We start from the raw sequence: 16,415 nt of genomic DNA, 5'->3' as shown, positions 1-16,415 counted from the left end.
CTCGCGCGTAGGGGCATGCGCGCAGCACTGAGCTCCCGCGCGATATAATGTTGCACCTTTCTTTGCCTCCTCTCTGAGGCCGCTTGCTCGGCCTGTATTGAGTTGGGCAACGCGACGCTCAGAAATAAGGCCACGCGGCTTTTTTTTTTCCCCCTGCGGCGGAAGAAAGCCGGAAGGCGATTACAAAGAAAGTCAATCACGGCGCTGCGAGGGGAATCAGTTGTTAGCGCGACATCGTCCGTCGTCGCTATTGCTGCCTCGGCTGTCGCTGCACGCAATTAACAGGGTGGAGTACGGCGCGGCCGACTTGAGCCGGGGCGTTCATTACATTAGGGCATAAACGGCACTCAGACGCAAGGGCGGATACCTAGTTCGCTGGTGCGTGGGTGGCGCCGCGTTTTGTTTATTGCCCTCACAGGCGGCATTCACTCGGTTGGGCTCTCACTCCACCCTCTTCCCCATTACCCCCCCCCCCCCCCTTTCACCTTCCGTGTAATGTATGCTCCCAGCAGAAACAACGGCGGCTGCAGCCGCCGTCAGACATAAAAAATAAGAAGGGGCGAATGGGATAAATAAAGGGGATACGTGCTATGCTTTCGCCCATTACGTTCCTCCGACGGGGCACGGATCGAAAGAGGGCGGGTGCGTGGCTCGCGTCTTGTGTGACGTGCGCCGCAAATCCGATTACAAATGCGCGAGCGCTTGCGCGTCTAACGTCTGCAAGACGTACATGGTGCGTGCGGGTGAGCGCTGCCTACCACGGGAATGGAGTTTTTTTTTTTTTTTTTTACTCACCCAGGTAGCCTTCGTGCTGTTGCGAGCGCAAGAAAAGAAAGGGAGAAAACACCTGATCGGAGCCACTATCTCCCGATATGTCATTGCTGCACTCGCATGCACGTTGCTCAAGCACGCGATTTTGCCTATGGATGCAGTGGTCTCAGGAAAGCAACTCGCCGCGATGGCTTAGCGGCTATGGTGTTGCGCTGCTGAGCCCAAGGGGGCGGGATCACATACCAGCCGCGACGGCCGCGTTTCGATGGGCGCGAAATGCGAAAATGCCTGTGTCCCGTGCATTGGAGCACGTTAAACATCCCGTGGTGGTCAAAATTATTCAGGATTGAGGTCTCTCACTACGGCGTGCCTCATAATAAAATCGTTCATTTGGCGCGTAAAACCCCATAATTCAAACTACGAACCTGTGGGTCTTCGCAAAATTGGCAAAGAAAGCAAAGAATTGTGGCAACGCCCATCTCACCATGACTGTCGACGGTAACGCGTTGAAGCATTGAAACAATATAGTGACACAACGCGTTGTTATCTTCGAAAATAGTTATGCTTGAGGCACGTGTTGCAGCGGAACTCCTCTTTCGCGCATCGCTAAGAACACACGGCGCCATCTAGCTCCGGCGCCGCGAATACGTTTACCGGGCTCCCCTCTCGCGCTTCTTTTTGGACAACGTGCGCCATCTAGTGACACTGCCGAGAAGTGCGCGCTTGGCCTCCGAGACGAGAAGCGGGGCGCGCCGGTGCCTGCGGGCGCTGATAATTGTTCCCTCGTCTGCCGCACACTCCGTGGCACGTACTCGGTGACCCAAGTTGGCGATAGGTTCATTGAAGTACGGCACACACCCAGTGCATTCATGGCGCCGCTCACTAAAGCGTTGGTGTGAAAACCGCTCATTGAAAAGCGGTACATGCACACGCAGTTAATTTGTGGCACAGCCTGCTGATGCATCGGGTAGCTGTCCTCGAGGAATGCTTGTAACGCGGGTTTGATTCCGGTCAACATCCGAGAAATTTAAGGGATCTTTTTCGGCATTGTAGAGCGGCACATGTTCGTGCGCATGCCCCCGGGGAATAAGGGGCATGTACTTGACCGAGCAGGTGGTGGTGGCTGGGCAGGCGAAGTGTTGTCGCATGTGGCTGACACGCAGATATTCGGGGATGGGGAGGAGGGTATACGTATCCGGTTATAACATATGTCGCTTTGCACTTGCCAACCAACATTTTACAAATTTGTGCTGTGCATTATTTGTGACTGGAAAAGAGATTCACCTTGCCGAAACGCAACGCCGCGTTTCGGCAAGGTGAATTGTCAGATTCACCTTGCCGATTACTTTTGTCAGATGACCTTCGCTTTGCTGTGGCAGGAGGTGCCGGTAACTCATTGAATTGTTCCTTCCCTACCAGCTCACTGGATAATATAATGAACAAAGTGTTATTACATGAAAATATGAGGCAAATATGAAAAACAGTCCAATTGGCAGTGAGAGGTGCTAGGACTACACTGTGCAAAAAATGCTCCCACGCACGTGTTGTTATTGCTGTTGTGCATGGTGTCCACTACAGTGAACATTAAACAAAAATGTATTACACAGAAAGAACTAGGCTTCATTCAGCCACCATACGTAGAGATATTGCCTCCCAAAACTTCTTCTATCCCGCGTAGACAACTATATGTACCAAACCGGCGTGTCACGAGAATTATAAGTGAAAGTGTGCGGAACCGGGCGCATTACCCACCGGAACATCAGGATGCTATCTTTGAAGCTGAACCGGGGAAAAATTGTGGTCGGCAGCACCCTCTGAGGTAGCCATAGAAAACTTCTGTTGTCCACCGGAGTGGGCACTATGCACCAGAACTTCTCGGAAGCATTAAGCCTGCTCCAAAAATCGCCGAAATCTGTCCACTGTAGTGGGCAGCATGCAGCAAGTAGTTTTGTCATGATTTCTGTTTTGGAATAAAGAATCTGGTGTCAAGTTTAGACATTTCATGGCGAACTCAGGATAGAAGAGGTAACATTGAGATTGGTGTCCGAAACGCTAAATGCCAGTCCTGCGTAGCGATTAAATGAAGAACTTTGTTTTACTGTCTATGCGTTTAATCCAAATTTTTTCTAAGGTAGAGTGTAGTAACGCGACCAAATTTCAGACGAGGTTTTTCTATTGACAATGCGCAAATGGTTTTTGTGACGTCTTTGCGACGGCTGCTCGAACACTTTCTCTACAGTAAAAGCGTCTGTCACGTCTCTCAGTTGCAGGAAGTTAGGGGCTGACCAATCGAAACCTGTCTATAAAAGTGATTAAATGGCCGTCGAGGTGGTCTTAATATCCCTATAGCTATTCATCATCGGAACGTTAGTATGTTGTATGGTTAGCACGGCTAGTGGGACAACAACGGCGTCATCACATTACCCGTGCCAACCCGTGCCAACTTAAGGCGCCAACGATGAATGCCTCTTGACAAAAATGAGTCCGCCCATCGAAACATCGGGCTCCACCTTTTAGAGGGCCTTTCATTCGTTTTGGCCTTCCGCCCACTGCGTGACATTGATCGCGCGTCCATACAACGTCCCTTCTAACGTTGCTGACGCTTCTTTTCTGTGTATTCCTGCCGCACTGACTCTCTCTTTTCTCCTTCTGTCTTCGCAGAACCAGGACAACAAGCTGTCTTTAGAAGAGTTCAAAGAAGGCTCAAAACACGACCCGAAGATCGTCCAAGCTTTGTCCCTGTACGCACCATAGTAGACGCTTCCCCTCCACGCCTTTCCTGCCCCCCTCCACCCACGACCCCCGTCTTACCCGCCCGGGCGAGCCGCCCGAAGCCTGTGCGAGGCTCCGCGAAGGCCGCACTCGAAGCCGGCGTGTTACTTTTTTTTTTTTTTTTTTGCTGCGGACAAGAACGATCCATCGGGACAGGCAAGAGGGGGTCCTCCTTCCGCTCCCCTTCTCGAGCACTTGCGCTTTCCACGACTCACCGCCGCCTCCTCCGCTCCCTCTCCTGTTCACGCCAATCATTTCAAGCCACTGTGTTGCTCTCTCTACCGTTCATGTCTCTGGCGGAGCGAAGAGGCTGCCATTGGCGAGTTTCTTATCAGCCGTCGCCTATCGATTTCACTTTGTGTCTCAAGCGCCGGTGAAACGCACACAATTTTGTGGTGCATGCACATAACACGCGACAAGCCTAACTTATTTCTCTCTCTTCCACAACGTATCTGGGGAAGGGCAAATTTATGTTAATATAATTGGCATTCTCTCCTGGTACGCGCACGTAAGTCGCATCGTTTTGACATGGAAAGGCGCTGCCTCTTCATGCATCGTACATACATAAAATCTGGGGTGCCGCCCAGACATGTTCGGCGGCGATGTCACGGAGCCTGCATGTTTCGTGTTGCACACCGAGCGAAATTCCTGGGGCCTTGTAGAACGCAGGTATAAAAGAAATCAACGTGCTAGGATTGTCGTGTATTATATGTAACGCGACGAGATGACAGTGAAGAAGAAGAAAAAATGACCTACGCGTCATCGTTTCTTTTCCATTACATATCTCGCGATGCACTTACAATTATTTGCTTCGTCCCTCACTGATTAATTTTTTTACTCTGCTCTCACGACTGAATCGGTGCGAGGTTACGAATCGCTTCTCAATAAGTCTTTACTTTTCTTGCCTCATCGCAAGACACATGACAAGCTTTCTTTTCCTCGTGTCCGTCGATCAGTCGTTCCTTTTTAATCAAAGCAGCGAAGTGGACGTTTAACTGGTGTAAGCTTTCTCGCGATCAGAAAAAAGAAAGGGAAAGAAAAAGAAGCTTTCCAAAGTACGCCAGCAGGGCTCTTTTCTTTTTTCTCTCTATTTTTTGTGTTCACTTTATCATAAAGCCAACCCATCTAAAACAAAATAATGCGGACTTTTAGCATTGCTTAAAAAAAGAAAAAGAAAAGAAATTCAGAACGGCCGACGGAATTGTTGCGCGCTCTCTATGTTCCTATGCTTTTCCTTTCGCCTGCAAAGAAAATATGCGACCTAAACTACACCCTCAAAACAAGTTAAAAGCGTTAAGGCCAATCTCGCACTTTTGACGATAAGTAACAAAGCATTCGACTTAGTTTTCTAGTTCCTCCTTTTTCAACACGTAATTAAATTTTTTTTCTTTTCTGCGCATTGTGTTGGTCCGGCTCACCTTAACACGTTCATGCACGCCTGTGAGGGCTCGAGAGAGCGTTGTGAGCAGATACCGAATTGCATACGCACTGAACGAGGCTTTCCGTTCCTAAAATTGGTTTGCGACTGCCAGGCACTCAGGTGGCTCCCAATTGATTGAACTGTGTTGGAAAGAGCCGTTCTTTTACACAAAAGGCTTTGTTATTCTGGACCTTGTTTTGTGCAATATGTTGTTGCTCTCAGATTAGCCCAGTTGGTTTACAGTTTATAATTTCAAGCAGACGTTACTGACATACAGAAAACTGGCCAGATCTCAACGCGTTCAGTAATTGTACAATCTAACCCTTGTTATTATATAATTATCCTCTCACACGCTCAGCAATACTCCGTTTTCGTCTCCCCACCATTTTTTTTTATTATCACGCTAAACTTCAATGTCAAAAGCTGTTGTTTCGTACACTGTTTTGATACTATGAGAAGATGGTGGATGCTTTTCACTAGCTAAGTGAAGGAGCTCAACGCCCGGCTGGGTATTATGTAAACCGTCAACACGGACGCCTATGATATGACAAACGCTGTTCAGTTCCTTCGTCCCTGTTAAATCGCGCTCTCTATTGTGCATTTAAATGTAGCTTCGGCTCATAAAGAATAGCTTGCGGATAGCCATCTTGTGCGAATTCAAGGATCAGAACAGTTATGCTGTAGGTTGCGTGAAAACCAATCCGCACCGTCTCCTCGAGCTCCGCTACAATTTAATGTCGTTCGGCTGTCCACCTCCTCCTCTTGCTTTTTCCCTTTTTTCCCCTATTTATTGCGCTGCCGACATGTGCGCCTTTATTTACGGATGTTAACGCACAGCTATCACTGTCGTGAAACGGACGCATTCGCAGTAACTATAGTGAAAACACGTCTGCTCTCACGATATCGGAGCAATGAATCGAGCGATCTCTAAACGAAAGCAAAAACAAAAAAATGAATGAGAATAAGGATGATGGCCGCAGCCGCGTCCATTACGCACCGCTCGCCACATGGCCACGTCCGACTTGAGGTGATCGGGATGCCTCGATTCGAAACAAGCTCCTTGCCCGATATACCCGGTCTCCGTGTATAGAGCGAGACACGGAAGATAACAGTTGCGGAAAAGTGTAATATTTACGAATGACGTGCTCTCGTCGCCCAACTTGGTCGCGTTGGCGAGTGTTCTTAATTTGTTAGTCGCAGAAGTTAAATCGCTGAAGCTAGGTAAACTGCGGTCATTTAGCGTGTCACCGCAGTGTCGCTTCGCAGCCCTAGTTTTCCCGGGTGTCGTTCACCCGGAAAGATGAGACACGGTATTCGAGAAGACACGTCGTATCGAGGAGGCCCGAGATGGACTCGCGCGGGCACGAGTCCATGGAGTGTTCGCATCCGGTATTCCCACAAGGCTAGAGCTCCTTGCGAGTCGGCAGCTCTTTGGTTCGTTGTTTTTCTCGCTTCGCGCTCGCCCGGCAGTTTGTTTGTTTTTGCGGCCAGGGTTCATTCTTTTTCTCCCCGAAACGATCCGCCAGGAAGACCCTGTGGGGAATTCCGGTGTGCCTCGCGGGCGGCAGGAAAAAAAAAGAAAGAGAAACTGCGCAGCACAATGTTTTTTCTTCTTTAATTTTATTCTGTTTACACCGCTATGTATCGGAACAAAAAGAAAGCAACCATCTCAAACCCTCATTGGACAATTCCCTTCTTTATATACTCCGTTGCTCAGAGAAGTTTGCCCCCTTCTTTCTCACTCTGTGTTCTCAATCTATTTCTTTTCTTTCTATCCCAGTTTTGTTGTACGAAAAAAAAAAAGAACAAAAATTGACTGGTCCATTAAGGAGAATTGAGACTCGGAAGTAGGTTCACTGCGCGCACCGAGCACGACGTGGATCAGCGGCCCCCAATCATGCGACGTGGCCACAGACAAGGTGTTCACGGCGCCAATCTGTTCGAATGGGCCACGTCACATTCGATGCGCGGAATGAATCGACGATTCGGTGCGCTGTGTTAATCTTGTTTTAGTAACTACGTTTTGCGTAGGTTCCATGTTCGAACGCAGCTTGGTTTTCACTCCTGGGCGCTTACTTTTCGCAAAGTAACGCAGTCCATTCCCCGGAGTCTGTTCTGTATACGCGTATATAGGCTAGGCCAGTGATAGCGAGCAAGCGGAAAACAGTCCGGTCGCCGAGATCCCCGCTTTTTATTTGACCCGCGAGATCAGCAATGAAAGCTTGCTTAAAAAAGGAAGCTTACACGAGGAAGCTTGGGCTCTACTCCACCCCCTCCCCCCCCCTTTTTTTTCTTTTTTCTTAGACAGTTGTTTCAAGAATGAGTTTGCGAAGGCTAACTATATTTCACGATTGTTTCCCCAACCGCTTTCGTAATTCTTCTCGTCGCTGCATTTAAGAAAGCCGGTTCAATTCTTGCGCAATGACCTGCCCACCTACAGCCCGAACATCTGATGGTATTGTGTCGCGCGTGTGCCTGTTTAATTGCGCCTGACTAAATGGGTACCGCAACACGTTAAACCCTGAAAGTAGCAAGTTACACTCCCTTTTTATGAACGCCCCTGACTTTGCGTGATAAAGGCCTCTCAGCGTGTATAAAGGTTGTAATTTTCTAAACCTTCAGGTAGCAGAGGTTCCAGGGTGAGTGTTTAAACCCCGGTGATTAACCGCAATGGAAGGACAATATTATACAGCGCAAGCGCGCGTTAGCCCTGGCGCCTGCAGCAGTGCCGCGGCGCCGCAGCTTCAAGTATAGCACACTGTGATAAGCGTGTGTAGGCACGCTTAGGTACGTACGGCTTTAGCAATTTTAACCAAGTGTCGTAACTTGCATTCGGTGTCATTATTTGCTTGTTTTACTTTTCTTGATCTTTCCTTCCTTCTGCAATAAAAGCCAAGCATGCGTTTTTAACACGGGATTCAGGTATACTATACACAGGATGGAGCCGCTCCCTACTTTCTTCTATTGCCCCACATCAAACTATAGCGATTTACTCGTTCAATACGCGTGATTACTCTGAAAAGTCTAAATGGTCCATTTTGAGCTTTCCTTTCACACGTGCGGTCATTTCTATTCCCTCATGGGCCGACTAAATTTACTTATGAGGCGTTCTTGGGGCTAAATGAATGTACAATATTGTTCTTGCGCATCAACAGAACCTTCTTCATTGCAATTTTGTTTCATTTTGCAGAAAATTGTTGAATTAACTTTGGCAGCGCTTAAGCACACTCTTCTACGCACATAAATACATGTCGAGAACAACATGAAAGATAAGAGGAAAGTCTTTTTTTTTTGCTGCTATTGTACAGTTCGTACGGAAAGATCATATTAAGTCATTGCAACATTGATCTTTCTTGTTATAGGAATTTAAAGAACGCACTAGACAGTACTTCAGGGTGGCATCAGTATGACTGATGAACAGGGTTTCTAAGCATTCTGCGTGCTGAGTGGATCCGGCTTGCATTCGCTCACTGTTCGTTGCTTATAACCGTTGTCGATAAAACGCAAATTCATGTTTATAGTACGTATCAATATATTCTTCCGCGTTATTTCGCATTTTATGCGCTTCATGTATTCGCATTTCTTGACGGTATGCAACAAACTCGATGTTGCTTTCCACTCTGTTACAGGATAGGATAGCAGCAGTAAGAAACCCTGCGTTCTCTGGCACAACATGTAATCTCTTACAGTTCAATCCCCGCTCATACAATGTTCTTGAAAGTTATACACTTACAAGAGCATGACACAGCATGGAGATTTGAAGATGAGCTTTAACGTGAGCATAAGAACGTTATATCGGTAAGGTTGCCTTTTTTCCCCGGAGTTCGCTACCAATCAGGGCAGACAATTTTAAGGGTAATTTTAGTTCACCTACATCCAGTTCATGGCTCCTGTTCGGAACTACTAACTAGATATGTCTGTTAGCATATAATATACCGTTCATATATGTATCGTTCTGCGTGTATTTATGTATAATTGCCTTATGAGAGCGCTTTCTTTTTTCATTGCCTCTTAACATCTTACATTTACCTACGTTTGAGACCGGTGATTACCGTTCCGACAAGCATTCCACTACTATTCTCTAGACTTTGAGCAATCTATTGCTTTCATTTACGTGAAAAGATCACAGAGAGTGCACCACCATGAAAAAAAAAAAAAAAGCCAAGCATGATCTCAAGGTTGTGGACCAACTTTTATCACATTCTTTCTTTTTTGCGACACGCGATGCGCAACATGAAAACGTATTATTTTCATAATCCGGGGACTAAGCCTGACGAAGAAGAGGAAACTGAGTATTGCGCCGTTGCAGCTTTCGGGCTGCGGTAAGGGGCGAAAACAGCGACAAGCCTTGCGGTATTCGCGACACCGGGACGTAATTAAACCTTCAAGTTTCCGCCGAAAAGTATTATTTCGACACGCGAATTACTCTCTACTTTTTCGTTGTGCTTCACGTGGCTTCGCGTTCAGATACTGCAGTTACGCACCCGATCACCCCCTGCTCCACTTCTTTCTCCTCTTCCATCCTCTTTTTATCGCTAAGGCGCGAAAGCAGGATGCGCGCACTGTAACATATTCAAAAGGCGTACACGAACAGCCCGGTCCTTCACAGCTTACGTCCCATTCACTTCAGGTCCAAGCTGCGTTAAACAACAGGGGAAACGCTGCATCACCATCAACTCCAGCCGCACACAGACACCACACTCATATCGTCCGAAAGCACTTTCTTCGAAGCGCGCGTCGCCTGACACCCGCACGGAGGAATTGTCGTAAATGCCACTACTCGAGCCGCCACTGTCTCTACTCGTCACTGCGCTACGAAGAGTAGCTGCCAAACTGTGCCGAAATCTTTAAAGAAAAGAAAGAGCCAACTGCAGAGTGCGTCATTTCAGAAATGTACGACTCGTTCGAATTGTCACATGCTGCAAATAATTAGACGTAAGCGCCTGTAGCGATGCCTGTAGCGAAGAAATGTAATTACGTTGGTTTCGGGAATGCAGGCGCGACGTGAAAACGGAACACGAAGAATCTGCGGCCAACTAGCTCAAGAGAAGGAAGAGCTCAGCTTTGTAATTTCGTTTCTCTCTCTCTTCTTCCCAGTTGTTGGCGTTTGACCACCGACTTCCAAAACCACAGTACGCTTTACGGCTGCTGCCCTCGGGCCGAATTCTTTGTACGCATATCACACAAGCGTCTTCGACTTTAGTCGCAGCCCGCACAACGGAGAGGCGTAGGCGATAAATCATTTTTTTTCTTCTTTATTTTCCGCCTCGGACGAGTGAAAGAGTCACAAATCGTCTTCTCTTCTGATTACCCGCAAGTTCGGTGCAATGATTTTTGATCAATATATACATAGCCACCGAGAACTCTTGCAGAACTTGAAGAGAGCTGCCAACAGGCGTCGCAGCATTATATCAGTCCCACGCACATCTCACGTAGGCTGTTGTAATGCACCGTTTCCGTTTTTATTTCGCTATCAGCAGCACTCCCTTGAAGGAAAGGGGCAACTATCGTGGCAGTTTGAAGTCGGAGGACAGTAATTTTAAATTGAAGCGCTTTATTCAATTTCTGGTTTGCAATTGTCTGGGCATGACGACACTGGCAAATTCACGTTTACCGGGCGACTCGTCCATCGGCAGGTGACCTAACACCGAGGTGATATTGTCGGTTTAGGCTGCAGACGATTTGACACCACTTGCTCTCTAAGTAAAATCCTGTGTCGTCGCGACACGAGAACGGGCAGCAAATGTTGGTAAACTTGCGAAGGAATACCACATAGATGTACCGCTTGTGTTTCTTCTCGATTTTCGTGAGCCGCTGGCTCTTGTGGTGGTATTCACGACCCTAAGTAGCCCGAAGAAGCGCTCGGTTGAAGCGCTCGTCCACCGTCGGTCGTAACTGCCGTTGTAAAGGTAGTCTCCGGCCATGTGCCACGAGGTTGCCTCTCTTCCGAAAGGTGCGCCAAAGTCACCTGCGAGGGCCATCACGGTGAAGCTCGCCGCTCGTCTGCAGCCAGGCGCGCGCATGCTTTACGCGTCGTTGGCCTCCTCGGAGATTGCACCACGAGGCTTGCAAGACTCATCTCTGGGTTTGTTTTAAGCCAACTTTCGCTCGACATCTGCCGCTAATCCCAACGGGCATCTCGCATATGGGCATCACGATAAACGCATAACTAATCCAACTGAAAGAAAAGAAAGAAAAAAAAAATCGCGCGTTTTCACATTCCGCGAGCGCTGTCTATGGGTCTCTGTTCCTCTATGTTGTCACTAATCCCCCTTTCCACTTCGGCGGCGGAGAGAGAGAGGCGTAGGAGGAGGCTACACAAAGCAACGAGGTCGAGCTGTACACGGTGTTGGAACCTCGCTTTATCAGTCTTGCGGTGCCCTCTTTTATCGCACGCTACGCTTAACTGTACAGTTCTCGCACAGTCGATGTGACAGGGTCTCTCGATAGGTTTCTGGACGACAGCATAGCGTTCGCTGTACCCTCTTCTCTCAGAACAGCCAGAACCTTGCCACATCTTTTTTCCTCCTCGGCAAACACCTGCCGCCATTAAATAGACATTGGAGAGCAACGCCAAATCAGCTTAAAATGGTAAAGTATTCTTTTCCAACTCCATATTCGTTAATTTCGCAGTAATAGATCGATTATTAAAGAATAACTAGGACCAAACTTTACTCAATTTCGTGGCGAAAGATCAGCGTCGGTGGAAACAGTGTGGAGTCACAGATTTTGAAGTACTTGTCCAGGTTTGGGACGTCTTGGCACATAATAGGTTTCCGAAACTTGCCAGGTTGAGTGTTTGATTATATTGTAATGTGATATACTCCTCTTCTAACGATAAACAATTACTTAGACCCCAACAGACGCCATGAAAGTTCATGGCGTCACGGTAAACCGATGCGGGAACATTAGCGACACGTTTCTGACATACTAAGCCACCTTTTTAGGTATAAGTCACTGCTTTGATTTTGCTGAAGGTTAATTTACAGATACACTGTAACTTAATATTCCTCTTCCAGTTATGGTCGTCCAGCGCGAAGCATTAGGTGAGTGGCCTCGCGTGAAAGAGCACTTCGCACGAAGCGCTCCAGTCGAACGCATGTATAGCGAGATCACCTATCGCGACCAGTCTTCTTGTCTTCGTCTTTTCTTCGAGGCCTTAGGTTTTCTAGTCTTTTTGCAGGCATTCTTCCATTTATTGATTTAATTATGAATCATATTAGCTTCGCGAATTTGTATACAAACTTGAAATTCACCCCTCTGTTTTTTTTTTTCGGTAGCTTTTCTGACGCTGTTGTCCTCCTATAATGTAGCTTGATTCATTTTGCACGGTGTCACCACGCTACATGTGCCCATCTCACGGCCCAGTGCTGCGTACCCAATCAGCGATGCTGTCGCAATTAAGTGCGACTCGTCGTACTAAACTAACTTGTTGCGGTAAGGCACCCGACGGAGCATATCATTTGAGCGTTCGCTTCTTCTTCCTCCTTCTGCTACGCTCTCTCTCCCGGTCGCACTCTGCTGTGTTTAGTGCTCTCACTGTTCTCATTACCTTGTCTGGTTCTCCCGGAGCGCTCCCTTTAAGTCGCAGCTATTTGCTGTTCCTGCGTCATGTGTCATTTGCCACGTCCCCCCGATTCGCGGTACCATTGCAGCCTCCTCAAAAAGACTACTGCTAGTGCTACCACCGCCACCACTACCCGAGTCGGTCGAAGGCTATGTCATACGTTAGTTAGAATGTTGTTTCTTGAAAGGTTGTGGTCCAATTTTTTCTCTCACGCTGCAGCGCACGGCATCTGTCTGGTAGGAAGTCGGTATGCGGAGGCAGTGGGCGGTATTGCTTCCCCCCCCCCCTATTTTTTTTTTTAAATTTTACTGGAGTCGGAGAGGCGGGCACAACGCTTTAAAGTATGAGTAGCGTTCACGCGTCCTTGTTTCTGTCTAGAGTTGGACAGACAGGAGGTGCATAAGCATTTCTGCTTCAATATTTAATGCAGTCAGATGGGTACGTCTGTCAGCGGGCTATAAATCATGCGAGTGGGCAAACACATTCTTTTCCAAGCGTGCAAGATGACTGTTTTTCCTTGCGAGTTTCCCTGTTTCTTTTGTTTGTTTGTTTACCATATCGTTACCACTCTGGGACTGTAAGAAAAAGAAACCGCTGTTAGCTGTACCATAGCGTCATGTGTTCTGTGCCGGTTTGGGTTTTGTACCGTGCTTCCTCCAGCCGGTCGCCGTGCGCCGACGATGTATCATTCCAGGCGTGCCGGATGGACATAGCTGTACTGCCCAAAGGTGAAGGTTGCCTCGTACACTGTGGCACTTGCGGCACTGCAGCTGCTGTGAGCCATTCGTTTTCATGCGCGGCGGGTAGAATTGCTGGTGCCAGTCATTGCAAGCACACGCCTCTCTGTCTCTCGTTTTATCTTGAGAAATCGTGTTTGTTGTGAGATGCTGCGTCCGGACAGCAGATGCTCGTGAATAAACCAATCGCGGGCCGAAAGCGAGTCAGCATTGCAATTGGCGGCTCAAAGGCGCCCCTCCGCGAAATGTTCGAATTGTCGAGGGACGTCGGGACTGCAGTGTGCATTGTTGTGCCGTAGAAGCTCAGCGTTCTTTAGAGTGCATTACCGGGAGCTTTCACTTCGACGTGTCAAAAACTGTGGCTGTTTTCCTTTTTGTTGTCTTTGTCGTCATTGTTGTTGTTGCTGTTGGTTTTTAAGAAGTAAATTCATCGCGACGAATGGGTGACTTGCAAAGATGCTGCCTATGCCAATAACCGCTTGTGCGTGGTGAACGTCGTCTGCATTCAGGTATTCGGTGAATCAGACTTGGAGAAGGCTCGACACTCAATGGGCATATCTTTACCGTTGATGATGATAGCGCTTCTTTTGTTTAAGGCGGTGATTATAGTAGTAAAGAAAATGGTTTTTTTTATATGGTAGAATGGGTGTTTACGATTGAATATTCCAACGGAAAAGCGTCTAACTTGTCGTGCAAACTAATCGAACACATTATTAGTGCACCATTATCTCCATTCTGTCTAAAAAAAAAAAAAGTTGATACACGTGATACTGCTGCAATGCTTTCGTTCGGAAATTGCTACTGTTGTTAAAAAATAAAGGGCTGTGCGAAATTTTGGAAGTAAAATCCCGGTTTCTGGTGGTGTCAAAGCGTTCTGCTTACCCAACAAAAGAAATTATATATATATATATATATATATATATATATATATCGCTGCTATACCAATAAATCTCAGTGTGAAAGTTGGTGCAGTGCACAAAAACGGCATTACGGCGCTGCGGTTTCATTTCCCGACTAAGCGGTATTAACGTTGTCGGCGTTATCTGGCGGGATTGGTGTCGTTTATTTTATTTTATTTTTTTTATTTCTATAGTTGGCGTGTGGTCTTACTACGACGATAGGCGTGCATTGACCACAGGGAAACAGTCTTTAGGTGCAGCGCAGACTGAGCGACTATATTTTTCACAGCAATCAGTGCTGAAAACTTCTTGATCATCAAGCTTGGTAGGAGTGTTATCGTCGTTTGCTTGCTTTTGTTTTACCTTCTGCGATTGAGTCGCATTCACGGAAAGTAAGCCGCTACCTTCACGCACACTTGCGTCAAGGTAGCGATCTTCCACCAAAAGTCACCAGTGCTTAACAGCGCAGCCGACGTAAGGCGCGCTTGTTTCCTCTCTGTATTCGCCTTTTTTCTATCGGTATTGCTCCGATTGTTAATTACAGAAGGTTGTTCTCCGAACTGTAAACTTCAACCAACAACTAAAACAGCAACAACAACAACAACAACAACAAAAGAAGTTGAATGTTTCGATGGAGAGATTGCATGGTACGAGTGAGAGCCTTAAAGTGAGCATCCCAGCACCTGATGGCAATAATGGGCCATGTCCTGTTCGGCACGCCCGAAATCTGTGTTTCTCTTGTGATTATGGTGATGACGGTTACAGTGAAGTTTTTGAGAACACAATCATTGTTTACGGACTTTCACACAGCCACTGTTGCATATTATATTGCCCGTTTATCCTTGCCCCACCTCACAGACCAAACGGCGTTCACACAATACTTGACGCTATTTTGAACCTATTTTGATGTTGGTTGCTGTATTCATGGTATGTGTTTATGTGGGTGTGGTTATCCCCCTCCCAATGAGAACATGTGACAGATTTGAAGCAATGACGGTGGGGGAAAAAAAGAGGACCGGAGATATTTGTATATATACAGCCTATTTACACCTATACATAATGTAGGCAGTTATACACTCTAAACTCTATAACAATAACAAAATCAAATTCACTGCTTTAAAAAAGGTGACACTTTTAAAGGATGCATTGTATAAATGCGCAAAAAAGGTGGAAAGAAACTCTATTCGGAGCACTTTCGATTCCTCCCACGCTGTTCATACCTAAGGCGCACATCTAGACATTGCTGACCGTTTTGTAAAAACAATTCTTGGAAACGAAATAAATGTTACATGTTTCTCTGGGTGCGTGTTTACTTTTAGCTGTCAACGTGGTACAGTGACAACGCCGCAGAACGCATGCTGTGACCTAGAAGTGTAGGTTACATTTACCTGTGAGAGAGATGATTAACGCTGACAAGCACTGCTAGCGAATCTTTATTATCAAAGAAACATCAACCGACCGGTTCTTCAGCGGCTTATGACGCAGCGCGGCAAGTGATATAGGCGAGAATAAGCACGTGCCAGCGAGACGGAAGTATCGCACAAGTTACAACAGTGGTGATTACAGGACGACGCGGTAGGTTAACGGTATTAGGTTATTCTTTTCTTTTGCATATTTTCATGGTAGCAGATAAGAGTGGTTTAAAAACAGCCGACGAACACCAGTTAGCTTATCCAAAGAGCAGCGTGCCTTACAACAGTGCCGGCAACATCGCACCTACATCACTGCGAAGAACTGACGCGGCAGTGCTGACGCATGCTGCCTAGTTAAGTCTTCAACCAGAGTTTCATCAACGTGAAGCGGCCAGAGGTGAGTACAGTTCAAACGTAAGTACTTTTTCGGAAATGGATAAATCTTATACACCCATATTCTCGTGAACGTTTACTATATAGCCACCAGCGTGCTGTAGTCCTACGCCGGCTAGCTAAGGTGATCACAATTATGGTCATGCACAGCCAGATGTAGGGCCACTTGAGACTTCTTTGCACTCCACTTCCAGAGAGAAAGAGAAAGAGAGATTCAATGAAGAAAAAGAGAGAAAATGAAACTAGTAGTGACCATGTGGAAAAAAGGAAGGCAAGGTAGGCAATCCGACCGAAGCCAGTGGTCTTCCCAACAAGAGCCACTACGATAACGTGCGAAACACCGCCTCCCCCGCCCTACTTTCTCTCCTGTGACTACATTGACGGCTGCAGAGCTTGCAGCTTACCTTGGCGCGTTTTGTGTCGTAATTCAAAAACGGCCCTGAA

General features: G+C 47.1%; 1 protein-coding gene across 1 annotated transcript in view; it reads left to right on the top strand.

Annotated features, from left to right (window-relative positions):
* The window catches only part of LOC126547046 (frequenin-1-like), a 304,787-nt gene extending 289,321 nt beyond the window's left edge, over positions 1 to 15,466 (top strand). The window contains exon 8 of the mRNA XM_050194878.2: positions 3,433 to 15,466. Coding sequence (XP_050050835.1) covers positions 3,433 to 3,525 — 93 coding nt within the window. The 3' untranslated portion in view covers positions 3,526 to 15,466. The remainder of the gene's footprint in view (positions 1 to 3,432) is intronic.
* The last annotated feature ends 949 nt before the right edge of the window (positions 15,467 to 16,415 follow it).

Source organism: Dermacentor andersoni, chromosome 1 (genome assembly GCF_023375885.2).
Source record: "Dermacentor andersoni chromosome 1, qqDerAnde1_hic_scaffold, whole genome shotgun sequence".
NCBI classification, from domain to species: domain Eukaryota; kingdom Metazoa; phylum Arthropoda; class Arachnida; order Ixodida; family Ixodidae; genus Dermacentor; species Dermacentor andersoni.
The sequence above is the reverse complement of the archived record's forward strand: the minus strand, read 5'-3'. Positions and strand labels throughout refer to the sequence as shown.